General features: G+C 39.9%; 2 protein-coding genes across 3 annotated transcripts; one reads left to right on the top strand and one right to left on the bottom strand.

Annotated features, from left to right (window-relative positions):
- On the top strand, positions 1-1,931 carry LOC134539926 (gastrula zinc finger protein XlCGF8.2DB-like). The gene has a single exon (XM_063382283.1). The coding sequence runs from the start codon at positions 142-144 to the stop codon at positions 1,255-1,257; it is 1,116 nt and encodes a 371-aa protein (XP_063238353.1). The 5' UTR covers positions 1-141; the 3' UTR covers positions 1,258-1,931.
- Positions 1,916-24,967, bottom strand: LOC134539924 (beta-galactosidase-1-like protein 3). 2 transcript variants are annotated; one of them, XM_063382275.1, is made up of 13 exons: positions 24,793-24,967; positions 21,636-21,743; positions 18,583-18,790; positions 16,803-16,988; positions 15,474-15,615; positions 14,732-14,891; positions 13,205-13,354; positions 10,449-10,595; positions 9,783-9,970; positions 7,841-8,088; positions 6,504-6,710; positions 4,012-4,228; positions 1,916-2,083 (listed from the first exon to the last, which is right to left on the bottom strand). In XM_063382275.1, the coding sequence occupies exons 2-13, from the start codon at positions 21,682-21,684 to the stop codon at positions 2,015-2,017; spliced, it is 1,971 nt and encodes a 656-aa protein (XP_063238345.1). In that variant the 5' UTR covers positions 21,685-21,743; positions 24,793-24,967; the 3' UTR covers positions 1,916-2,014. The 2 variants fall into 2 exon arrangements, with proteins under 2 accessions (XP_063238345.1, XP_063238346.1); XM_063382276.1 differs by having other exon boundaries at positions 24,675-24,801.
- Between the last annotated feature and the right edge of the window lie 2,754 nt (positions 24,968-27,721).

A 27,721-nucleotide genomic window follows, 5' to 3' on the forward strand; every position in this document is an offset into this window, starting at 1 on the left:
TTTACATGCTCTGAATGCTTAAATATATTCACTTTTAAGGAGAGCTTGAAAAGACACATTCACTCATATTGTGGCAAGAAACGTTTCTCGTGTTCCATCTGTCCATCTTTCTTTACTGTGAAAAATGAATTGAAACAACATATGCATGTTCATATTTATGGAAAGCCTTTCTCATGTAACGCATGTGAGGCTCAGTTTAACTCAAAAAGAAATTTGAAAAGTCATATACGCATTCATACCAATATTATACCATACTCATGTACCTTGTGTGAAGCAAAGTTTAAGAGGAAAGATGGCCTTAAAACGCACTACCAGATTCACAGTGTTGAGAAACCGTTCTCATGTAGCGTGTGCCAAGAAAAATTTAAACAGAAATGTGGTCTAAATATACATTTGCGTACTCATACCAATGAGAAGCCATACTCATGTAGTGTGTGCAAAGCGAAATTTAGACAGAAAGGTGGTCTAAATATACATATGCGTACTCATACCAATGAGAAGCCGTACTCATGTAGCATCTGCCAAGCAAAATTTAGACAGACAGGTGGTCTAAATGCACATATGTGTACTCATGCCAATGAGAAGCTGTACTCATGTAGTGTGTGCAAAGCAAAGTTTAAAATTAAATGCAGCCTAATAAAACATTTCTCTGTTCACACTAATGAGAAACCATTTTCATGTAATGTGTGCTGTGCAAAGTTTAAATCTAAATGTTCTTTGAGGACACACTGCCACATTCACACCGGAAATAAACCATTCTCGTGTAACATATGTGACGCTAAGTTCAGACAGAAATGTCATCTAATATTTCATACCCGAATTCACATGGGCGAGAGACCGTTCACATGTTCTGTGTGCGAGGCTAAGTTTATGAGGAAAGATCACCTCAAACTGCACTCCCGCATTCACACAGGTGAGAAACCATTCTCATGTAGCATGTGCAAAGCTAAGTTTAGTCAGAAAAATGCCTTGAAAAGTCACTTGTGCATTCACTCAGATGAGAAACCTTTCTCATGCAGTGAGTGCAGTGGTAAGTTCAAAACTAAACGGCAATTGAAGGTTCACTCAAATATTCACTCAGGTGAGAAACCTTTCTCATGTAGCTTGTGCAGCTCTAAGTTTAGTTACAAAACCAGCCTGAAGATACACTTCCGCACTCACACGGGTGAGAAACCATTTTCTTGTAGCTATTGTGAAGCAAAATTCAGTCAGAGAAGTAACATGAAAGCACATGCTCGCGTTCACGCACGCCGTTAACCATTCTCATGTGGCATTTGTAAAGCTAAATCCAAATGGAAAGTGATATAATAATAAGTAATAATAAGATTAAATCCTCAAACTTTCACTTTCATGTCTTTGAAAAAACCGTACACATGTAGCATTGCGATGTTTGAGGTAAATTACAAAAGTACATACCCATGTTCATACTTACCGAGTGCCATTCCCGTGTTCGTTTAGTGTTGGTTGCAACAGTTAGCCCATGGAAGACAACATGTAAGTATTTGTAAACATTAGTCAGGGATGGAAGACTCGGTAATAGGAGAACCACTTTCGCGAGGAAGCATCGGGTCAAGCATGGTTCTCTTACTTGGCAGTTGTGACGCGCATCTCGGGTTTGACGTGCTGAGTTATGAGGCGGCTCAAAATATTATAATATGCAAAGCTTGGTGGTGAATCTACACAGAGGTCATGTAATTTTGGTAGTTATTGTAACAGGGGAAAGAGAACCACGCTCGACTGCAGTGAGCCCCGCTATTGGCTGCCGGCCCGGTGCCCCAGCGACACTTCCCCAGGCTCTGCCCCCTCCCCTGCTCGCCCGGTGCTGTCCCCAACCAAGTTACCCTTCTTTTTTTCATGCATAAGAAAACTTTTTGATCAATTCATCATTCATGTAGATCATAAAAAGATGTATAAATATTTTATAACATGCCACTTTAATTTTTAAATGCTTCATAATTTATAACGTCGTATGAAGACTACTCTGAAGTTACATCATCTTTATTCACTGACCTCATCAGCTGAGTTTTGGTGTTGAGGAGAAAACTATCTCCTTCGCTGGCGTGTACATTTCGAAAACCATGATCTGAAAGAAAGCAAGTTTTCTCTTAAATTCCTAACACAGGCAGCAGTCTCTCTCAAGCAGCTATTTATGAATATTTTTACTGTACAGCAGTTACAATGTGCAATATCTCAGAGTGAATTGCAAAATTTTCTAAACACGTAACTGTTAAAGTTGCATCTCATCCATTATGAAAATTTATTTATTGGAGGGATAGTTGAATTCCAAATTAAATTTCTACAATTATGTTGTAGTAATCATAATTTCAATTAGGTTGTATAAGCATTAGAGACTGACAAATTGTATGAGATATATTTTTTTTCATACTAAGGGTCTTTTTCCCCTCTTCATTGCACTTTGTGCAGGCCTTAATAGAAGAGGATCATATTTCCAGACACATTTTTTATGTGATTGTAGTTTTTACATATCTATTTTTGAAATTGTACTGCTTATTTCTAGAGCTACTTAATGTTTCCATCCAAGGTTGCCACATCCAAAATGTTATAAAAGAGAATTAATTGGCTTAGAGAAATGTAAAAAAAAAAATTGTATAAATGTGTTGTTTATTTGCCAAGCATATTCATTGTCAAAAAGTAAAAAAATTGAAACCTGGCTTAAACTGTAATGATGCTTGCTTTTCAATCAATGATAAGTTCTGGTAAAGGGAGGGACATTTCTGAATGTGTGATCAAGTAATGAGGCTGTGTGTGTTTGTATGGTTTTGCAAGAAAAGTTGTAATTGTTTTACCTCTGTCTCTCTCACACACAAGCTCCTGATGATGCATACATCTAAGAGTCAATGGCAGCCCAGGAATTCCCTCTTTGCAGGCTTTTCAGATTTTGCAACTAGAACTAAGTTTACTGAGGTTTTCCATTCTCGTTCTTTCAGGAGTAGAGGAGAAACATAAAGCATGACCCTTGGGTTTTATTGGAACATTATATATATATATATATTAATTGGTAATTAACTAAAGAATTTTTTTAATACTAATATATGTTTTTAATATGGGTATTGAAAGTAGTATACTGTAGGAAAAATAAACTTTGGTTATGAAAACTGAATCAGCAAAACTAATCTTTATTCTTCTTCAATAAAAAGAATGCACCTAAACTAAAACTTAGTTGTCGCGGATCACCGAGATCAGTTCCATATCGTCATGTAAGAGCGGAAGATCTACGCCCAATGAAAGCTCAGGGGCTATCCCGCCCCCTCCCCCCCCCCCTCCTCCTACCAACCGCACCAATCCCATTTCTGTCATTGGGATTCACAAGTGCTTCAATGCAACTACACACAGTCTCAACACTTTGTACAACCTAAGATTTTCAGGATTTTATAACTAAATTACTTTTTTTCTTCTTCTGTATATCAATTGTGTGACATTGTGTTTGTATGTCATTTTTAGCATTAAAAAACTGAGTTATTTTTTCTCAAAGCGGCTGTTGTTAATGACACTGAAACCCAGTTCCGGTCCCACATTGAAATACAGCGATCACATTAGTACCACCTTTGAATAAATATACTGTATAGAAGTCGCGAGTGGATAGGATTTACTCTACGTCTTTCAGGAGCGTATGATGAGCAGCTTGGGAACTTCACCGCTGCAGTGCGCTGCCGTAACGCCCTGTATCGTCTTAGTTGTTATTTACACGTTAGAGCGCAGCACTGTTGCTCGCTGTCATTCCCCCCCCCCCCCGCACCCCCCACCCATCATTCACTGCAGCTCGAGGTCGTTCAACAGGAGGGGGAAGGGGTTTTTGAAGAGTTCGACACTTGTCCGCTAGGGACCACCACGAGTCGATGCCCTAGAGATGGTGGCAATTGCGGCGGTGAATTAACCAACTACCTCAAAACCGTATTAGAAATTTTAACCTGGGCTGGCGACTACTATACAGTATATATATTCAAAGGCACCACCGAAGCTGGTCAAGCGTGTGATGGCGAGGGTCGTCACCTGGTTGGCCCCCGCGCGGAGCAGCGGCGCGGGCACGTACAGCGTGCGCTGCGGCCCGCCGCTGAAGAACCGGCCCACGTTGAAGCCGTTCACGAACGCCACGCCCTTGCCCCAGGCCGACATGTCCAGGAAGGTGTCAGCGGGCAGCGCGACGTCGAGACTGGCGCGGTACAGCGTGGGGCCGGAGGTCCGGGCGACCTCGCGCCAGCCCGTCAGGCTGCAACACGCACGGGGCAGTGTGGTCTCACCGCGCACGGAGCTCACCACCGACTACTGTGTGGGTTTGTCCCGTTACAACAAATACTGTCAAAACTACTAAACTTTGGATGTGACATCTAATAAATCGATGAACGCCGGCTGCACGCACAAAAAAGTGTCCCGTTATGCGCATTGTCCCGTTACGCAATGTCCCATTACACTCATTGTACGCTTGCGCCGCATCTATCTCTCTTCCACTCAATTGGAACAACCATCGATTTGACTTTTTTGAGGCACGTTAAACTTGAAACACTCCCATTCGTTTCCCTACTTTTCCTATCATCGTCCCATCCTTAAACAGAATATAACACAGATTGGAAGGAAGTTAAATAGCGAACGTGTATAAAAAGTTATAGTTAAAATAATCTCTTAGTTAAAAGTAATAACACATATTTGAATTAATGAGTGCAAATAAAAGTAAATTTATCAATTAAATTGTAGATTTCATTTCACTCCTTCTTTGTATCCATACAAAATAGTGATAATTCAATAAAAATGATTCAATTTTATTCATCAAAGTATGCAATCATTTCATCAGTGTTTTGTTATGACGTCGCGTTAAATATCGTCCGTAAACCGACTTTACAGACAACCAATTTTTTTAAAATGGCTTAACTAACACAAAAAAAATACATGACATACTTTCTGCGTAATTAGCTGCCAAAGTTGCATTTTTTAATGTTTTTGTTCAATAACGATAATAGCAGAAAATTAAATTGATTACAGAACTAAAACTTTTCAATTTTAAAGTTAATGGAACTGGCTTTTTTTAATGATATTTTTCTTTTATAATTTCTTTCAGAAATATGTATTTTATTTTACATAGCTGTCAAAATCTTAAAAATTTTGCAATCTAAAAGTGCATATTCCTTATGTACCTCAGCAAATTTTTCAGCCAAAAGCATATTTTTACACATTCCTTCTTAAAACATTTGAAAAACTGAACTGAAACTGAAAAATTGAATACGAGTTCTGTTGTTAGTCAACATTAGATTACTGCATGATATGAATAACCAATGATATTAAAATCAGAATGTTATTGTTTAGTATTAGCCTCAAAGAATGTTTATAATTTTCTTTAATTGTACGTAGGCCAAATCACCTCAAGAAAAAGTTTATAGTGATTTTTGTTACATATTTTTATTATTTTTCCTCATTGTTTTCCTATGGATATCTATCATGTCTACAGTCCTGTACTTAAATAACATACCACTCCAAGTATGGCTAATAATTTTATTTTTTACAATTAAGTTCAGATTGAATTAATTTTTTTTTTATAAATTCCTTGCAATACACTACAAAATCAATTTTCAATGTCATGGAAATTTGGGGGGTAATTGACCCGCACTCCGTGACCAGCAATTACCCATGCACTGCCCTCATAGATACACAGAAAGCATGGGTTTTGCCCATAGCCCGAAAGTAGTGGGTTTCTGCCCCTATGACCCTCCCACCCTCTCTCTTCAGGTTATTGTCACAAAAGTATTGCATTGTCATCCAGATTACATTATACTTGCAAAGTTTCAAATCGATACGACAATTAGAAGTAGGTTAAAATCAACTTTAAAGATTTGATTACATAGTTACAGTTACAAGTGAAGCTAATAATAAAAGTGTGTTAAAAAGATATTGCTTCGTTCGTAATTCTTTATAGAACCTTTCAAATATCTTTGGAGCCATGTTTGTTTCAACACAACCTAATTTTTAATTTCTTTCAAGTTAATCTCGTGTTCTGGAGAGATAAATATGTACAAGTTTTTAAGCAAAATAATTGTTCCATAAAAATTGGTTCAGTAGTTTTTTGCATGATGCTCGAACAAACAAACAAGCAGCCAAACAGGCAAATACAGTTTAAATAATAGTATAGATGAGATTCCATAAATATTCTGCAATTTTATTATAATGTATTAATTTTAATTATTTATTAAATAATTTATAATGCAAATAAATTATACATACAGGATCATAACCTTACTTATATAAATAAACTTTAAAATATACTACGATTTGGACCACTATTAAATATCAATTACTGAAGTATAAGATTTAAAAGCACACAGGTATAATGTGAGCCTTTTTTTTTTATCCTGTGAAAATTTTGTGGCATGGTGCGTGCACATCGTAAAATTCACTCATCTTTTTTTTTTCATAACGCGCTTAAAGACGTATAACTTCAAAAAAAATTTAATTGTGAAATGAATGATGGGAGACGGGCCCTCCTCGGCGCGACTCACCCTTGCACCCAGCGCTTGTTGAACTGCAGGGCGATGATCTCCCAGTCCCTGAGGGCAGCTCCATCCAGCAGCACGTCGCCCTCCCACAGCCCCTTCCACTGGCGGAAGGTGGCCGTCGAGTAGCCGTAGTTCACCCGCCCCCAGTTCTCCACCAGCAGGTCCAGGGTGCCGTTCCTCAGGGCCTGCCTCGCCTCGAACTCAGCGTCGCTGCAACACCGACGAGGCGCCCGTCAGTCGCGGGGGTCCGGGCCCTGACCCTGTCTACAACTGCCATGTTCCATATCCGAAAATACCAATTTCTGAAGTGTTCACCAGAGCGCAGTAAATATAGAGTGCCAAAATAACTGTACACACACAAAACACACGCCCTTTTTTTGTTGTGTACATGTAGTGTCAAATTTATAATGTGGTGATATGGCCTCTGCGTTATGCATCACTTTTATATGTATTATTACTGGTATGTGATATATGCTTCCCTTTGGTATCTATGAGCACTTTTATCGGATAACTGAGTGGTTTCCTTGTAAATAATATTAACACAGTGCATTAACATAAAAACAATTTTTTTTTTTATCTTTGGTTAGCCTTTTGAAAAATACATGCCCCCACCCCGCCCACTACCCCAAAGGGTAAAATATGCACTGGATAATATGACTTATGAAGTAATAAACAGGTATTACGCTAGGCCCAGACTACCGGTGCCCCACCCAGAAGTCAATCCCGGGTCCGTCTCATCTGGTGTCCATATTCCGCCTGTCCAGTTGCGCTCCCGGGACTGGAACCCTGGACCAGGGGCGCAGTAACCGGGGGGGACAGGGGGGACGTGTCCCCCTGAACTTTTTGGGTGGAGGGGACTGTCCCCCCCCCCCCCCCCCCGCCAACTTTCTAGACCGTGATATTTTTTATTTTATAATATTATTAAGCCCAACTTTATTTGTAATTTCTTCATTCATCAAATTTCATCTTAAGGAAACAATAATAATTTTAACATCGATGTATCCAATGGTTAGATTCAAAAACTGCTTAAAAAATGCTATTTTGCAGTTTTAAAACCAAAAATTTTCCGGTGGAGGACCCCCGGAACCCCCCGTCTTAGCAGGAGGGGAATGGGTTTACATGACATCAAAATCATTATTTGTCCCCCCCCCCCCCCCCCCTAACTTTATGAACACAGCTGCGCCGATGCCCTAGTCGACGGACGCTTCTCCAAAGAGGGGAGGGGGCAGGCACAGCAGAAATGCCACGCCAAGGGACCTCATGGGTGTCGGGGAGGGGGGTGGTCTCGCCAGGGTGACGCCCCTCGTGTGTGACGTCTGGCCTGTGCGGCCGGCACGCACCTGGCGTCGTAGTAGCCGAAGCCCTTGGTCTGCTGGACGCCGGTGAAGGCCTCGGTCTGGCGCTCGCCGTCGAACAGCAGCATCCCCACGTCGTGCACCCGGCCCTCGATCTTCAGCGTGGCGCCCTCGGGCACCGTCGCACCCGTCTTCCGGTACACCGCGTAGCCGTAGCTCTGGCCACTGCCGTTGTTGATGTCCAATGTCTCCATGGCCAGCACGCGGGGCGACCTCACGCGGTCCCCGCTCGGCTGCCGGGCACACGCTCCCGTCACCTCGCTCTCTCCCTGTGCGACACGCTTCAGCTCGGAAGTAATGCTCAGCGTTCAACTGGTGGGAAAATTCCTTGGTCTATGAAAATGAAAATGAAAATAAATCGACCTAAGCTACTCGACGTGTAAGACGGAGCATTTTGCAAATTACTATGAGGCAAACTAGGTACGTGCTGAAAATCATAGGCCATTGTGGTATACAGAATCTATGTTAACTAATTATCTGGGAATATCATCCACTATTTCTCGTTATTGTTATTTTTTGGTATGGGAACAATTGTGACAAAAGTAACTGCAGCAAAATATGATGAACTTTAGAACAGTTACAGTTTTAAAGATGTGTTAAGCTAACAAACCATATGTGTCTGACCTGTCGGCTGAGTGGCTAGGCCTGGCATGTGAGCCAATAAGGGTACCAGGTTCGGATCCAGGCCGGGATGGGGTAAGGTCACTTCCGGTAAATATCCTTCCAGGACTTAAGGAAAAAAAATGTAGAGGAGGCTCATTTCTTAACATAGTATTAGGTACTTGTAAAAAATTTGAGCCAAGGCATGAACGTACTTGTCTGCCATGGTATATGCACAGAGTGATAATCAGCAATGAGAAATACTACTCTATTTGGTGATGTATGTATGTATGTATGTATGAGATGGAAGTAGTATGTGTCGAGGCCTTGGCATCATCTCTGATGATCTTGGTTTTGGTTCTGAACAAATGAACCTCTCATCGCCAGACCTCGTGGGAAGCTGAGGGTAAAGTCTCGTTGGACTGCACATTGCTGGTCTACTACAACTTTAGTTTAAGGCCGAGTTGCAACGTTGCTGTCTTAACAGTGTTCAATGCTTATAGTCATTGTTTGCTATCGCTGAACTGTACAACAGAACCGGAGTACTTCAAACAATGGCATCTTACGACATCTTTTTTGTTCCAGATAAAAGGTCAAGTCAACATCTTTCATGCTCGTTTATCTGGAGCATTACAGACCTTGGTGAATAGGCAGCTTATGTTTTATAAGCAAATTTTATAACTTAATACTTTACACCTTTTAATACCTCATACCTTTAGATACCTGTTTGAGGTTGAGCCGTGTCGCAGTATGAGAGTGTACCAAAGGCATGTTCAGGGTTGATAGAACCAAATGTACACTGTGAAAGCTTTTTGTACTTTTTACACGGGAAACGGTTGAAAACTCGGTTGCCAACAATATATAGTTGTAAAACTGCAAGTAAAGGCAGAGCTTAGCAAAATTGCAAATGGTGCAAAGCTCTGCATTGGAGAGTTTTACAAGTTATGTCGTCAGGGGTGCAACAACTAAATTTCCAAAGGTGGGGCAATATACTTTTTTTTATAAAGAATCATCTATCCCCCCCTATTGAAGCGGGGGTCCTCCCCGGGAAAATTTGTATTTCAAGGTGGAAAATGGTGCTATTTAAGCAGTTTTATTATCTAAAAATTGATTACACAGCACTTTCTTTGCCCCCGTTTGATCCCCACTTCATGGTTTCAGAGGAAGGGGGGGGGAAAAATACCCTTGCGGCCCCCCCCCCCCCCCCTTGTTGTTGCGCCTCTGGATGTCGTTATCAACTGAGTATCCTTGTGAAAGTAGGAAAACTGTATGCGGTGCAAGTCGCAGGGGGCTAGGGGGTCGCGACCGAGAGCCCGACGCGCCTCACCACTTGCGCCAGCAGCTGCCCCAGGTCCAGCATGCCGGACACGGGCGTGGCGGGGTAAGCGCGCTTCGTGCTCTCCGCCGGGCGGGCGGGCGTGCTCAGCTGCACCGGGTTGTACTTGGCGGCCAGCGCGCTCGTCACGTTGTACTTCTCCGTGTAGTCGCCCGCCTCCGACAGCGGCGCCGCGTAATCTGCCGTCAACAGCCACCGGCAGCGATCAGCATCGGTCGGGACATGGACCGACACAGTGATGGCTTCGAGAGCCCTCAGTCCGAACTGCCGTGTGTGGGAACACACGTCCCGCCAGTCCATCTGACGAGTGTCATGGCAGACATATTTGTTTATACTCTTTGATTTTTTTTTTACCCACTTTGTCTAACCCAAAGTGCAATTGCAACTGCAGCATGCATAGTTTCTGCCACGTTCTACGATAAAAACGATACATCCAACAGCAGCAGCAGCACCGATCGGTGATAATCGTGTGGGGAAGGCTTCAGTTCAGCCCAAACTGTCCCCAGGCTTCTGTAGCCCTCCCAGAGCTAGAAAAAACTGGAGATATCCTGTATCCGCCATTGCTCGGATAGTTCTTGAACTTGAAAAGCATTTTTTTATGCATATTTTAAATGTTTTTTGACTTGAAGGCCACTGATGGCAGGCTGCACAACTCACCGTAGCTGCTGACGTCGAACGTGACGGAAGGGAAGCCAGTGGCCACATTGGCTCCGTTCAGGAAGCCGAAGCTGGTCCCGCCGTGGAACATGTAGAGGTTGATGGAGGCCGGGTACCGCAGGATCTCCTCCACCCTCGAGGCGTACCCTGGGGGCAGCACACCTTACGCTGTTCTCCGTTCACTCTTACCTGGGGCTTGCGAACAAACATTGTCATTGGCTGCCGGCCGCCGCGCACATAGTCCCTTGGTTACGCACCATTTGTAAGTATTTTTACACTGCCTTTTTTATAACCATTGTTGTTATATAGCATTATAGCGTTTCACCGTTAATATCCAATACAGTTTAATGTGTCAGCAAGTATTTACTTACAATTATGTGTACATGTGTACAATGTACAGTTGATGCCCGGCGCAGCAGTTGTATTTCAGATTCGCGCACGGTTTTTATGGCTAGGGACTGGAAAAATTCGCAAATTCAGTGACATACAGGATGCTTTTGATTCGATACTTATTTTGTTGAGGATTATTCATTGACTGAGAGTCCTTCAGACAATCTGTAATCCAATCAGCAATCACTGAAGCAGCAAAAAGTTAAACACATTTGGATTCTAGCCTATCGCGAAATGAAATCGCGAATGTTTCCGGTCTCTAGTTATGGCTGACGCCGGACCAAGTTTTGTAAAGCACAGAACGGGAAAGCCTTTGAAAAGTGCACAGAAAACTATTGTGTTGAATTTTTTTAAAACATTTTCAGACCAATATCCAGTTTATTGTGTGAACGATATCGCGAGTTTAACTGCGGAATTTACGGGTGTTTCGAAGAGCAGTGTGCTTCGTGCAAGGAAATAATTACAGGACACTGGGGCATTAACAACTCCCGGGAAGAAAAGGAAACGTGAGTATCCTGTTATCAAAACTTGTGATGACTTTGTGAAGACGGCTATTAGGCGTAAAGTGCATCGTTTTTTCTTCGCAAATGAACCACCTACGCTGAACAAAGTGCTACGGTGTGTTAACGACGACCCTGAACTTCCTAATTTCAGACGAACAACATTTTATAAACTGTTAAAACTTATCGGTTTTCAGTACGTAAAGAGAAGCAAAACAAATGTCATAATTGATAGGGACGACATTTCACTATGGCGAAGAAATTATTTAAGCAAAATCTGTGGTTACCGACAAGGACGCAAAATATACTATTTAGATTAAACTTGGGTGAATGAATTGCATGCTGCAAACAAGTCTGGGAAAGATTCTACAGTTAGAAGAAGAGAGAAGCTTTTCTCTCAGGACTGTCTACAGGACTAAAAAATCCAACAGGTAAGGAAGGGGCAACGCCTTATATTGCTTCATATTGGTAGCGACAGTTGTTTTGTGGAAAACGGTGAGTTAATTTTTCAGTCAAAGAAATCCGGCCATTATCATGAAGAGATGAATGGTGACGTTTTCCGGGATTGGTTTGAAAAAAACATTGCCAAAATTAGAACAGAACAGTGTTGTTGTTATGGACAATGCATCCTATCACAGTGTGAGTGTGATCGTGTGCCAAATCATTCGTGGAGAAAACAAAATATTATTGAGTGGTTACAGTCAAAAAATATATCCTTCAGTGCAATGTCTGTGAAAGTGGAGTTGCTGAATTTAACTCATACAGTACGTTCATCTTTTACTGCATATGTGATTGACAACATCACCGAGAAAGCGGGGCACACTGTACTTAGGCTACCGCCATATCATTACAACTTGAATCAAATCCAACTCGTGTGGAGTCAGATTAAAGGTTTTTGTGGCACGTAATAACAGAACATTCAAGCTAAGCGAGGTACGTGATTTGGTAGCCACAGCTTTGTCTCAGATTACTTCAGAGAAGTGGAACGACTGTATTCGGCATGTAATGAAAGAAGAGGAAAGAATGTGGGAATTGGATGGTATCAGTGATATTGTCGTTGACAGTGTTATAGTTCCTCTCGGTGACAGTGACGACAGTAGTGACGAAGATAGTGGTGGTAGGGTCTGGAAGGGATAGCACCAATGCCAGATAGTGATTAGGTGAGTACATACCAAGTCGTAAGACTATCATATTGTTGTCCTACGTTACGGTGCTATTTTATCGATTATTCAAAAAATAAACATATTTTGCTTTTGTGTCCTGAACGGTAACGGCACCATTTACCTGTTATATTACTTCTCCGTCATTTTATTAGCACCGACTGTACTGAAGTGTGTGTGTTGCAACTGGTGCTATCACTTGCTGACGCGGCGCAGTCAGGGCTGGTGCAAGGTAAATTGGCGCCCTAGGCGAAAAACCTTAATGCCCCCCCCCCCCATCCCCCCCCCCCCCCCGCACCTGAAACCCCAAAATAAATTTCCTTGCCTCAAAATACATCACGTAAGCCTAAGATTTTGTCAACAATCAAATGTAAGCAGGCTTGTATTTTTTTTTTTTTACTATTTTACTTATTACAAATCATGAACAGGTCACCGTGGACTTTAAATAATTGCTTATATCAATATAAACATTCCAAACTGTTACAAAAATTCCATTTTCATCTAGTTTCAATAATCGTTAAAACATATCATATGAGCTGTTATGTGTGGTGCTGCGCCGCCCCCAGCTACTTGGTCGCCTAGTTCGCCTGTGTGGACGCGCCGGCCCTGGGCGCAGTGATACGATGGTGTTTGTGTATTTCAAAACTCAGCTAAGAGTGAACGGAGAATAGCAAGCCAGGACGGCGTGTCCGCCGGCGGCACTCACCCCCGGTGTCCATGCCGGCGTGCGCGCCCATCCAGCGGTCGTACCAGCCGGTCCAGTACTCCATCACCCACAGGGGCTTGTCCGGCTGCAGTTTCTTCAGGGTGTCCAGCTCGCCCGAGGGGTTGTCCTTGAAGTTGGCCGTCATCAGGTCTGCACAGCCGCGACAGGGGCGCTACTCAACACGCTCTGCAGCTTCTTGCAGTGCACGCCACTGTATCGTGACAGTGGTGTTCAAATCGCACTAATCCCGGCGTAAGTTTCTACAAACTTGCCTTATAATGAAAAATAAATTAATTTGAGCTGTTGGAAACAATTAAAAGCAATTTTTATAAAAACAAAAATTCAATTTCCTTAAATATGTATTTACTGCCACTTAAGTGACTAAGAATTTAAAATTTCTGTTTTGGGGATTGTTTGTGCAACTTTGTAGCTTGACAGATTATAAATAACCTCAACAAAAACAAGAAGAAGTTGCACCCAATTCTTCCCTTTTTCTCTACTCCCAAAACCCATGCCCCTTTGCCTGAAAAATAATAAGGCCTTAGGAATTGGGCTTTATTTACTTGTTTGTTAATTTTCATGATTTTCTAATAGCAAATAATTAATGAGTGATGGTCCTAACAAATTATAAATTTTTACCTTGTAAAATTAAGCCATTTAAAATATATGTATCATTGTAATTTTTTTTTTTAAATTATTTCATGATATCTTTATAGCATAATATGTGTCGTGAGGGGGAAGGGGCGGATGCATCGCGGCAAGACTTGCCTGGGCCGAGGCTGTCCTACTGGCCTAGCCGTGGCAATGGCACTAGGGACGGGAATATGTGCAACAGCACCCATCCTTTACTCCAGGCAGCTGATTGGCAGCTGGGCGGGTTGACGAGTCTCGTCGCCCGCCCCCCAAGGGCGGTACCGCAACTCAGGATTGCGCAACAAACGTAGGTGCGGACTGAAAGGCCCCGGTTCCTAACCCCCGCATGGTTGGGATTTTTCTGTCCCCCCCAACTCTTCTTAACTGGGCCTTCTTCCCCTTGTCCAGTAGAAACCAGCTTGCTTCCATCCCTGCATAACCCAGCCCAGGGTTTATACCTGTGTCACTTTATCCAGCTCTAAGCTAGGGCGACCAATGGGGCGTCAGCCGTGGCTACATTCGCTGCCATGACTGGCCAATAAACCCCAGTAACACATGATGCACGTTACCTTTTCCCGCGTGATTTGAACCCAGCATGAGTAAAGTGTATGGGCTAAAGCCTGAGACACGCTTAGGTCCTCACCTAACCTGGACCCTCCCGCATACTTTATATTTAACGTAGGCAAGGAAAAAAATATAAAAGTACTTTTACTAAGCGATTAGTCAAGTAGATGAATTAAAATTATTAACCTAAAACTGTGTATTATAACCTATATCCCAAGTTTTTTTTTTTTCCTTTTGCTAACTGATAGCATCACATATCACGCGAAACATGGTTTCAGTTTCCACTGTAAGATTCGCACTTCCAGGGGGCAGGCGGGGCGGGACACTCACAGTTGCCCACCCTGCCGAGGGCGGAGCGGGACGGACTGTCCGCGGTGTACTGCAGCGAGGCGTTGAGCCCGTGGCGGTCCTGCAGCTGGGCGATGTACTGCAGGTAGCGCTTGCCAGCGTCGCCCGTCGACTTCGCCATCGCGCCGTACTCGTTCTCGATCTGCGCACCAGAGGCCAGCACCATCGCCACACACCGCTCCTGCACGCCATACACACTCGCTCCTACTTGCTTTCCATATCAGAGAACTGTGCGATATTCATCGGCAACCTAACAACCTACAAGTAGTTAACTCTCGAAAGTAAATGTTCGCAGTCTTCTTTTTTTTATTTGTGGCCGTTCGTATCATTCCGCCACGTGCATGAACAGCATCTTCACGGGCCTAGATGCCCGAGCAAGTTGGAGCTGGTGCCTTGTTGCAAATATAAGAGATGTTAGTAATGTTGCTGTTATTCCATAATTTATTTAAATATACCTGAACAACGGCTAACATATAAGATACGCAGCCAATACAAAAGCATTAACATTTTTTTTAATTCCAAGGTAACTGATTTTTTTTTTTTTTAACTTTTGGTTAAAAAATATTCCGATAAGCATGAATGGACATTCTTACTTATCAAGATCCCACACTCACATGCTAACAACGTAACTGTCGAAGGTAAAACAACTACGTATTAAAATGTAACTTAAACAGTATATATGAATTTAAAAAAGAAACTCCAAATTAAATGTTACTGTACCAACCTGTATTGCTATGATTGGTCCCCCATTCACAAACTGTTGCTTTGCAAGAATGGGAAACAGTTTGTCGAAGTATTTCTCAACTCGTTCGAGGTACTCTGCATTCGCTGTCCTCACTTCGAAGTTCTTGGCTCTCAGAAGCCAACTATGCAAATAAAAATACAGAAACAATTTAATTATAACTTACATTTTACAGGACGACATTTATTACTCTTCCTTTATCAAAACTATTTGATAGTCCTCGTAATTCACTTAATATGCAATGCTTGAGCGAACAGCTTGGCTCCTCACTCACAACCAATAAAGCTGTTTTTTTTACTTACACATATGTTCGGAAATTACATGTTTATAGGTTGTTAGCTTCTCCGATATATGGTTGAAGCCAATATGTCAACACTGGAAAGGAAGTAGGTATGTTATCACACTCAAAACGGTTTAAAGTAACTACTATTTATGTCTAGTTTCAATCATAAGCTCTAATTTAGTGCTCATTCATTACAAAATCATAAAGAGTGACAGCTCCAAATAATGTTAACGACATGATTTTCAAAGTAATGAAGTTCTACACCGCTAAAATTTATTATTTTTCAAGTAATTTTGAGTGTAGTCATGTATTAAATAAAAATAATCAGAATAACAAAATACCTTTTGAGTAAAATATTGATAATTTTACTTCGTTGCGACCCCCCTGGACAAACATTTAAAAAAAAAAAATTAAAATTACATTTGAATATTCTATATTTTCTATGCTGAAATTTAAAACTCAAGCTTTAAATGAATGCAGAGATAAATTAAACTTTTGAAAATTGTAATGATTTTTTTTCCACCCCCTAGTCTACTAGCTGCTTTTATTTCACTGCTATATAGGAGCCAATATTATTAGTGTGTTTATGCAACAGGCCAAAGTAGTGATCTCTTTTAGTAGAGTACGAAATTTGTTTATGAAACAGAATTTTTTGCACTACTATCTACTTTTTATTTCACTAACTATTTAGGAACTAATATTATTACTGTGTTTATGAAATATGCCCCAGACTTAAAAACCTACTTGTTCAGGTCTTCCTGTAGTTTTCCCAATCTGTACACTTGGTTTTACCATTGTAGTTTTTGTACAATACGTATTATAAAGGAGAAAAAAGAATTGTACATTTGAACTACTTTGTAATTTCTGACTGCGTAGAGCACAATACAGTTGCTGTTTACACATTTCAAAGAAATTTGGTTGCTTTTTTGATTACAAAATTTAAAAACGTTCCTCATAAGTTCTTTTACTTTTCAGATGGGTCTGCTGCCCAATATGTATAACAGAACACGTGTGTGAACCCGACCCACCTGGGCAGTCCCCCGAACTCCCACTCAGCGCAGATGTAGGGCCCGGGACGGATCACCGCCAGCAGGTCCTCCTCCTGGGCCGTCTGCAGGAACCTGGTGATGTTGAGGAACTCCGACATGTCGTCCCCGCCGTCCCCGAAGTCGTACTGGTCCTTGCGCGGCTCGTGCAAGTTCCACGGCACGTACCTGCGCGAGAAACGCCGCGCCGTCCAGCTCACAGCAAGCTCTCGGCAGTTGCATTCGAGAGAACCAATCTCCATGCATCCCTTGCCAAGACACGCCACAACAAGCTTCTCACAGCATTTAGATTTAGAGAACACGCCATTGCTAGATTTTTTTGCAAGTTTGCAGAAAGCAAAGTGTCAGCCTTAATTGTCGAACACAACCGTCAATCAAGCGCTTGATGTGTCGTGCTTGCTTGCACAGCAAAGCCTGATTCGAGTCGAAAACAAGCCTGCCAATAGCCTGCGCGCTACGTGGGGAACTGTGCAAACTCGAATGAAACCGACGAGGACACATTTATCTGCAGAGCTGAAGTCCCACCAGGCCCGAAATGAGTCACGCTCTTGTCGTTTCAATCATTCAAAATTACACATTGCAGTGGGGTGTGAAAATGCAACCTCCCTGAGTCCGTGCTGAAGTGCGAACAGTGATTCTGGAGTTGACTTAGAGGTGGACATACAATAAGACCACGCTGAACACCTGTGGCATGGTTTCTGAGACAGTGGTGGTCCAATGGGAGATCGCAGCCCACCCTGCCACCCCCCCTGTAACACCAGAGATCTAAAACACTGCAAAAATAACAACAAATTATCAACTTCTTAGCTCTGATTATCAGATGTGCAAGACATCAGAAATGCACATTAAAATTACTTTTTTAAGGAGTGTGCAGAGCTTCAGGAAAAAAAATTCTACAAAAATAATTTAAGAGTGATTCTGTTTCAGGATTTCATTTTTATAATGTATTTTTAAAAGAGTTAAAATGGCTAAAATGTGTGTTTTCAGGAATAAAACAACTGGTACAGGTTTTTGAAAGCACTTAAAAGGACTCGCATTACACCTTTATCTTCATTTATAGGCTTAATAGTGTTATGGTTACCGCTCAAACTACCATCCTGCCTCACTAACTTAGGTACAATCCTGACTAGGCAGGTCCATGAATGGGTTATTATTTTTCAACATTTTGGAATTCCCATTTAACTGGGAGGTGTTCCATTCCACCCGGACCCTCTTCTTCACTATAGCTGGGTCGGGCCCAATGGCGTAGCCAGGGGGTGGTCTGTGGGTCTGGACCGCTTCGTTTTAGGATTTCAATTAAAGCAAACTGGTGAAGACAGATTAAGAAAATTACAGCAACTAAGATACACTAGGTTACAGAGAGATTTATTAGGAAGGAAAATTGTAATCATTATCTATACTACAATAATAGCATTTCCTTTCATGCATCTAGCCCAACATGCCTCATACACAGAAGCGGCAAGAACTGTGTTTGCAAGAAGTCTATATTAACTCAAAAAGAAAAATTACTTATAGAAAATGATACCGGGGTTATATACTGCACCAAGGGCAACCATATGATAGATAGTCTGTGTGTGTGGGGTGGGGGGGTGGGGGTGAAGGGGACGCCTGAACCTGAGGGTATGGAGTATTTTTAATATTTTGGATGCTGAATGATGACGACATAAGTAACCAAGGAAAAGAGAAGTATAAATGAAAAAAAAAACTCGTAATACGACTTTGGTTCCGCTCCCCGAGGGCGGAGTGGGGGCGGGGGACTCACGTCTCCACGGCGATGAAGCCCATGGCGCGCAGCTTGCGCAGGCGGTCCCTCCACAGCTCGGGGTGCACACGGAAGTAGTGCACGGCGCCGCTCAGCACGGTCAGGGCGCGGCCGTTCAGCCGGAAGCCCGAGGCTCCGGCCTCCAGCCCCGACGAGACCCCGCCCGCCGCGAAGTGCTGGTACACCGTGGGCAGCGCCCCGCCGACCGCTGCCACACGACAGTCTCGCACTCGCACCACAACTACTTTACAACTGACGAGTTTATATCACATGTTCATGGTGATCTCGTCATTTTTTTTTTTCTTTCTTGGTGTGTGTGTGTTTGTATATATACACACACACATATATACAGCGGCACAACAACAGGGGGGGGGGGGGATGGGTATTTTGCCCCCCTCTGAAAGCTTGAAGTGGGGGCAAACGGGGGCAAAGAAAGTGCTGTGTAATCAATTTTTAGATAATAAAACTGCTTAAATAGCATCATTTTCCACCTTGAAATACAAATTTTCCCGGGTCTCCGCTTCAATAGGGGGGATCGATGATTCTTTATAAAAAGGTATATTGCCCCCTCTTTGGAAATTTAGTTGTTGCGCCCCTGCATTATACATACATACATACATACATACATACATATAATTACTTTCTCGTAAATTAAATGTGTTGGTCTGCAATACATTAACAGTTTTATATATACTAATTTTGTTTGTTCTGTTAAATCAGTTTTTTTTCTGTTAATTTTGTTGATGTGTAAGTATACTGAATTTTAAGCTAATTTTATTGTGTTTAAAGATATGACTTAAAATTTGTATTAGGTAAAGTTTTAACAGGATTTGTTTTTTTATCGCGTAGGCAACGCTCATGTGGAATCAATAGAAATTTAAAAAAAATAATAATTTAAAGAAAGTGTGTCAGTAGCCAAAGCCAATGAACACATGACATTGACTTCATTTAGCCACACTTTCGAGGATTCTAGCATGGCATCAGGGGAAAGAATGCATATTTTGCCTGTCATTATGTATATGTTTCCAGGGTGTTATTCAAACATATGTAAGTTTCTGCTTGCTTAAATACTCCTTGTTTGTGTGTACTGATTTTTTTTCCAGGTGAAAGGAGTTTGTATTGTTATCGGCCAATGAAAACGCAGCTGATTCTTGCTCAGCATCCGAGAAACATCTGAGAATGATTACGTTATTGTAAAATAAATATTTTAACTAAAATAGTGGAAAGCAGTTGCACAGTTTTGTAGATTATCTTTACCCAAAACATTTTCACGAAAGATTGGAATGTCTAGCCGCAGTTTAACAAAAGGACTGAGACAGTCAACACCAACAAATGAAGTACCTACCTATTGAGTCATAAGAGTTCCAGTTATCAGGTATTACAGTCATTAGCCAATAAGAAGGTGACTTTTGGCTATATGTAAGAAGAGGATTGTGGAGTCTGTCAGAACGAGGTCACTGAACCCATGTATTTTCCCAATACCTACACAATATTGTATTGCCTCTTCGTGTTTCACTGCTGGTGACCCGAATATATCCTTAATTTTTCGGGGCAGCAGACAGACTTTTTTGTTTTCTCGCCACTGACTCGTCCCACAAGACTGTTATGGGAGACGTCTGGCTTGAGCAAGTTAGTGGCCATGAGAGCCATTACACAGCTGACCAGGTACAGGGAAGCCTGCTGCACTGAAACGCCTGGTGTTGATAATGACGGATGTGCTAAAATATTAGGCCTATATCTCTGACGATAGTGTCTCATGCACGAATTTACATCGCAAAGGAGGAAAGAATATTTGTATCCAGGAACATACCGGGGGTGGGGGTGGGGGGGTAATATCTATCTCCCCCCCCCCCCCCTCACCGGAATCCTAGAAATGTATCAAAATTTATCATCCCCCACTAACAAAAGGAAAGAATTTTAAAGCAAACAAGTCCCCCTTCCCCCTTCCTTTTTAACTGATAATTCTTGTACTATCCTGGTTGTGTCGAAATAACTTCAGTGGCAGAAGGATAGGTAGGCCTACACAGACCACTGGTACTACTCGTGACACTTCCTGAGTGGAGTGGAGGCGATCTTAGGGATGCAAACGATACATCGATGTTTTCAAAACATTGATGTATCGTTCATGAAACATTTATGTTAGCATCGATGTTTTGGAGAGCGATACATCGCCGATGCATCAATGAAAAAGTCCAAAAACATCGATATTGTTCATCATTAAAATTACCCTAGTTTTTTTACAATATTTTGGCTATCATTTCATGAATATTTATTGAATATATTAAAAAAACATTACGATACATTTAGTTTTTAAGATACATTTTTTTAACTGTCTATACTTACTATAAAAACCTACATTTTTAAGTAGGTATCAAAAATGTTGTAAATACTGAATTATTTTGTTAAGAGGTGGAAAATCATTTGGAAAAAATAAATACCGTTAAAAAAATTTGTTTACATAAGAATTTTCTTTTAAATTTTGAAAAATATAGGGAAAAAGCAGCGAGACTTTATGGTAACTTGTTGTACATACAAGATATTGATTGGTACCGATACGGTCTCGCTAGCTCTATCGAGAATATTAATGTTACATTTTAAAACAGCACATACACTTTTATTTTTTCCCTATTTTTTTTTTCAATTAAAAATATATTGTGTAAAAAAATAGTTATTTTTAAAATGATTTTAGACTTCTTAAAATACTGCGGAAAAAAAATGATAAGGATACCAACCAACATGGTTTAGCATTTACAACATTTATTTATACTTAAAAATGTAAGTTTTATAAGTATCGAAAATTTAAAAAAAAAAAAAAAAGTTTTTCATTTTGGCGTGTTTTTCCCGATATTTAAAAACATCGGTTAAAACATCGATGTATCGGTTGTCAGAACGATGTTTTTTTGACATCGGTGCTTTTTCGTTTGAACATCGATGTTCGTGATATCGATGTTTTTAAGAGTGATGTTGCATCCCTAGGCGTGCGTCCACCGCGGGAGACGCCCTGAGCTGCGTGGCTGGCAGGGCTGCCATCTGCCGGCTGGCTCGGGCCTAACCGTCAGCAAGCGCCGCGGCGATCAGCCACACGGTCAGCAGACCCTTCATCGCGACGTCTGTCCTGGGCGAGTGAGCGCCTACTGGTTGTCTCCCCCGTGGGCGGCTATCTGTAACATTCGAGTGGTTTGTTGTTCGGGCCTATCTCAGCAGATATGTCTCTTATCCAGGAGTTGGACAGCGCATGTTCCACCGGAAGGTTAAATATCAGTCTTTACGATTACCAACCCACGAACCTGCCCCGCGTGTGCTCAGCGCATGCGCAACTGTGCGCTAATGAAAGTAAGTGTGGACGTGGTTCGTCCGGGCTGACCTTGAACGCCAAGGCGTCGTGCTCCTGGGTATACGTAGCAGGGCCGAGCTGCCCCCCCCCCCCCCCCCCTTCCTCTAGCCTACACGGTGTGCAGAGCTTCAGAAGAAAAAAAAAACACTGCTCTGTTTGCTAAAATCATTTAAGAATACGAGAACGGCGGATGGGTTTTCGTATTTCGTTTTTAAACTGTATTTTAAATGAGTGACCTTGGCTAAAAATGCGTGTTTCAGAATAATTTTTTGGCATGAAACATCTGGTGTAGATTCTTGAAAGGATTCAAGGAGCTCGCATCACACACCTTCATCGTCTTTTCTCTCACAGTTCAGCGAGCGCACGCTGAGAGCCGTGCACTTAGAGGCGACACCGCGCTAGAGGCACCAGCGAGAGTCGTACTTATCATCTCGCCTCACTAGCACACACAACCCTGACTAAGCGGGCTTCTTAAATGTGTAAATATTTTTGACGTGACAACGTCTAATAAATCGATGAACGCCGGCTGCACACACGAAAAAGGATGACCATTGTCCCGTTACGCTCATTGTACGCTTGCGCCGCATCTATCTCTCTTACACTCGATTGGAACAACCATCGATTTGACTTTTTCGAGGCACATTAAACTTGAAACACTCCCATTCGTTTCCTACTTTTCCTATCATCGTCCTTCTCCTTAACAGAATAACACAGATTGGAAGAAGTTAAACAGCAAACATGTATAAAAGTTATAGTCAAAATAATCTCTTCGTTAAAGTAATAAACATATTTGAATTAATGAGAGCAAATAAAAGTAAATTTATCAATTAAATTGTAGATTTCATTTCACTCCTTCTTTGTATCCATACAAAATAGTGATAATTCAATAAAAATTATTCAATTTTATTCATGAAAGTATGCAATCATTTCATCAATGTTTTATGATGTTGTCACGTTAAACTATCGTCCGTAAACCGACTTTACAGACAAACAATTTTTTTTTTTTATTGTTTGAATGATTCTCGGCTTCCGCGCACAACCATCAATAGATGTCTTTTCTTAATCGAAAGCCTTTTATCTTATCATTAATCAAATATCCGTACGTAGATTAACACCCAAGCCTTACCCGGGACTCGAACCCACAGCCCCTCGCACCGTAAGCCGGTGTGCATCCGACTATGCTACGGAGGTCGGCCGTTAAATGTGTAACAGTGTTTATTACTGTGAGCATTGTGATACTGAGCTGTCGAAGAATATTTTAAAACAGATAGTGGCGATCTATAACTAGTACTTATATAGGCTTGAGCTTATTACACTGCATAGGCTGTAAAGAAGGGCCGGCTCCGAGGCAGCGAAAGATTCACCTTTTAATGTTTATTTATTTTTGTCTAGTATTCTGTTAAAAATGTGGAAATACAAGGAAAAGGAAAATTATTTTTTTATATATATATAATTTTGTAACTGTGCTGTTCAATATATATTTCAATTCATTATTTGGTATTAAAATTTTTTTGAAATATTTAATTGTCATCTATAATGTTGTGATTATACCGGAAATTTGATCTTAAGCATTTATAAAACTGACCCGAGGATAATATATCAGGAAAAAAAATATCAAAATATTTTTTTTAATAAATTCGTAAAACCATCATCGAAATTTAAGTTCCAGGTTGAGTTCCCGGGCCCACGTGTGTCCTCGCAAATAAAATAAAATTACAAGCACATAAACATTAAGCATCATGATGTACATAATCAAAAAAAAAAGTGAGCGATCTTTCAGTACTGACCAGTGATGTGTATACATCAAACCTCGGTAATAAGCAAATTAATGTGTTTTCACGATGTTCGTGTTACACATCAACTTATAATACGAAACTGACACGAAATTTAAAACCTAGAATATATACTTTAAGATAATGCTGAGCGTAGTACATATAGGTACTGACAAATATAACGGTCGCTTTTCAAAATACCAATATTTCTTTAAACGAATCACACACGTAATCTCTGCGCCCGCCGCTAGAATTCGTTGCCTGACTCGGAAACGCGTTTCTTGCCACCAACAAACGCAAAAAGCAATTAGAAGAATCACGAAAGACCGGAAATTTTAAACTATTGGAAACGGCTCCGATAAAACTCCTCGCCCCTTGACAATATCAAACAACTCTCTACCGCTGTGATATTAACCCAATTACGGAAACTTGATAATCAAACGCACTCTCTACCGTTGTGATATTAGCCCAATTACGGAAACTTGATAAGAGAATATGTATTATAAACATTGAAATGAAAGTTTTCTTAGATAGTTTAAAACATGGTGATTACTTTTTGCTATGAATATTTTAGTTTACCGTATAATTTTACACTATCATAAAGTTACTCCTACCAAATGCCATATACAAAGAGCTAAGATTTTTAAACACACACACTGTGCATTATAAGTTTATTATTAAAGAGTTTAAGCCATTTTTACTGTACAAATTTATGTAACCATGTTTGATAAAATGCCATTGGAATTGTGGCCTACGTGCCCTATTTCAATTTAAAAACTGAATTGAATATTATGTTGATCATCAAAAGAAACTAATCAGTTCTATTGTATACTATCGCCCACAAAACCACATGATTACTGATGACCATCATACAAGATAAAGTCGTGAAGATAAAGATTTAAGGTTACAGGTTGTTGACACGGCTTGAAATTATTAGCGATGACGAAACTGTCAGTTAAAAATTGTTAAATCCTTTCACAACACACTTTTTAAGTGTTTTCTTAATGGAAATTTGTTTTCTTGTATGTTTCCTTATTCAGACGATTTTGTTAAGTATTGAACGTTATAGCTAAGCACAAAATAATATGTATGTCTGTAACTTACCTTCGGTGTAATTCAAAACAAAACAATGCTGCGAATGGTAAGACGTTTAGCGACTGAAAACATGCTGCAATGTTGACTAAATGACACGAAAAATCTTTTGATTGTCAGACTATGTTTCCAATTTTTTTTTACGAAAAAAAAAACTATTGTGGAATTTTTAGGGGTTTCCCAACATTGTTCCAAAGTTGTTGTTAAGTACGGAAATATATTTTATAGACAGGAGCTTTCCGTTTCGTGACAAGAACCACAAAGAATTTGCTCTGTATGAAATGGTTTAGTTTTAGTTTATCTTGATCTTTTTAACATGTTTTGTCGATATTTTTTTCCTTCTAAATATATCAACCTAATTATGTTATTTCCTGAAAGACGGTGTTTAAAATCTATGCATCTTCAAACTCCTCATATATGCAGGTCTGACAAAAATGCGCATTTAAAATAGGTAATAGATAAAGCGAACGATAATAAAATCATTTGAGTTATTTATGATACTGATTTTAAGAGCAGAAGCTATTAAAGTTTTAGGGGAGGGGGGAATAATATAATGGAATAAATTACACCTCAAATAATCAAAAGATTGGTTGTTCTTAGACTCGTAACATTTATGTCATTTGTCTGTATATTCAAGGGACTTACAAAAAATTAATTACAGTATTTTTTTTTAGTTCATAATTGTTTTTTGTAAGAAAATCTTCATACGCCTGGTATATTTTTGTTTAAAATCAATTTTCTGTACGAAACTTGTGCTGCTACCTAGCGTGTGCGTCTGTAACTAGGGAGAACGTTTTAAACTTTACCCGATAGATCGCACTGCAGCAGCCTAAAAGACGTACCACAGTTCCCCCCCAAAACATATTATTTTTGTCTATAAAATTGTAGAGCTCCTTCTAGGCCCCACTTTGGTACGTCAGTGTAATTATTGTGCAGTTACTAGCTTAACTGCTGTTGCTATTTACTTGTATTGACACATATATAGGTATACACATATATCTGTATATAAGGACACAGTTGATAATAGGTATATTACAATGTTGCAAAACACAATAGTAATTTTAATTAGGTATTTATTAATGAAATTCTAAATATCTCAAGTTTATATTAATATATAAAAATATTATTGCTTTAAAAATTTTAACAATTGTTGGCACATGGGAAAATGTCTGGAGTGACGATGCGCACATTTATTAAATAATCAAATTTCTCTTTTGTTCGGGTTCGAAAACTTATACACAGATTCAGTATATAATTATGATTTACATATGTTTTTGCCTCGGCTAGAGCAAATAATTTAAGTCTATAGAGCTTTGATGCTTTCTCTCCCAGACCACTGGGTAATCAAGGTTGTGTGTTAAAATTAAGTGTCAAATTTAATTCACGTAGTTAATGTTATATTTCTCAATGTTTTTCTTGAAATTAGGCGCAAAATAACTAAGTATGGATGTGATACGTGTTTCGTACTAACGAAATGGAGTAACAGACACAGTCATATTCTTACTCATGTATTTATACACTCCTAGAATCTCTATCCTTTTGGATAAAGCCCTATTAATATTCACTGGCACTTAAACAATCCGTTTATTTCATCCTTTGGTGCGGATGCCTATTTCTAATTAGCTATTCTTCAGGATAAATTTCCGACGATGTCATAGGCTATACGTGTCCATTCATTGATAGGCCATTACATTCTTTTTCTAAAACCTTCTTAATTTAAGTAACTTAACAATGATTGCCACATTTAAACAACGGCTCCTGATTGGCCGAGAACTAATGATAGTTACATTATTTTAAATAAAACACATCAATTCCGCGCGCAACAATAGCGCGGAACACAAAACCTCACTTTAAATTCAAAATAAAAACATGTAGTAATACAATTTTACATTAACAAACACGGTGTCAAATGAGCAATTTACCGTTTAAATTTCAATTGCTAGTCCTCAAACGTTCGTTTTAGTCATAGAGCTTCAATTACATAGATATACATATCAATTCCAAAGAGTTTTCAAATAATAAAATATATAAATGTAACATAGAACTATAAATTAAAATAAATTATCAGCTTAATCTGGGCTGGAAATATACATAGTTGCAGTACAATATGATAGTACTTTCTGGTTTGGCTTCGTCAGTTTTTTTCAGTTTTGTTTAAATATGCTGTAGCTAGACTACAAGTAATACAAATATGAGGAAAAATAATGAATTTCTAAGTTTTCATAACACAATATGAATTTACAAGTTTCTGTTTGTTTTTCTTTTAATTTAAATACATTTTATATTACATAAATACTTACTGAGAGTTCTTATTCGCCGTTTTCTTACTTTAAAATTAATAAAACCGTATTTGAAAGGTTACTGGCACGCCTGCAGTAGGTAGGCACTTCTTTTTGTGAGAATAAGCCAATCAGAATCGTGAACCATAAAAATCGGAAATGGCTTGCGTTACCTTTTCAGCGAATCTTTAAAATGGCGAATAATATATTGGAGATTAACGAAGTTTAAAGGTATAATAAAATAATGTTAATATTATGTGGTATTTAATGTAATTTATCTGTATGAAGTGTGTATAACTTTTGAGTTAAGCCAACATTGAAGAGGAGGATTAATGTAACCTACTAAAAAAAATTATAATTTTACAAACGTTTTAAATGTTAACCAATGCACAAAAATGAAAACTAGTTGAAACATGTTACCCATCATTGTAATTAATTATTTTTAATAAGATTACAATTTAACAGTTTCAGCTAGCCCAGTTTAAAAAAAAAAAAATACATTTTAATACTGTGACAGGATTGACAACACGTTTGAGGTTATCTGAATAAGTATATTTGATGGAGAAATTTATATCCACATTTCGTCTAATATTAACCCTCAAACTTTGTTTGTCAAATTTAGTTGGAGACGAAAATCTAACAGTCTGACAATGCTTTTTGTT

This window comes from Bacillus rossius, chromosome 16, assembly GCF_032445375.1.
Source record: "Bacillus rossius redtenbacheri isolate Brsri chromosome 16, Brsri_v3, whole genome shotgun sequence".
Taxonomy (NCBI): Eukaryota; Metazoa; Arthropoda; class Insecta; order Phasmatodea; family Bacillidae; genus Bacillus; species Bacillus rossius.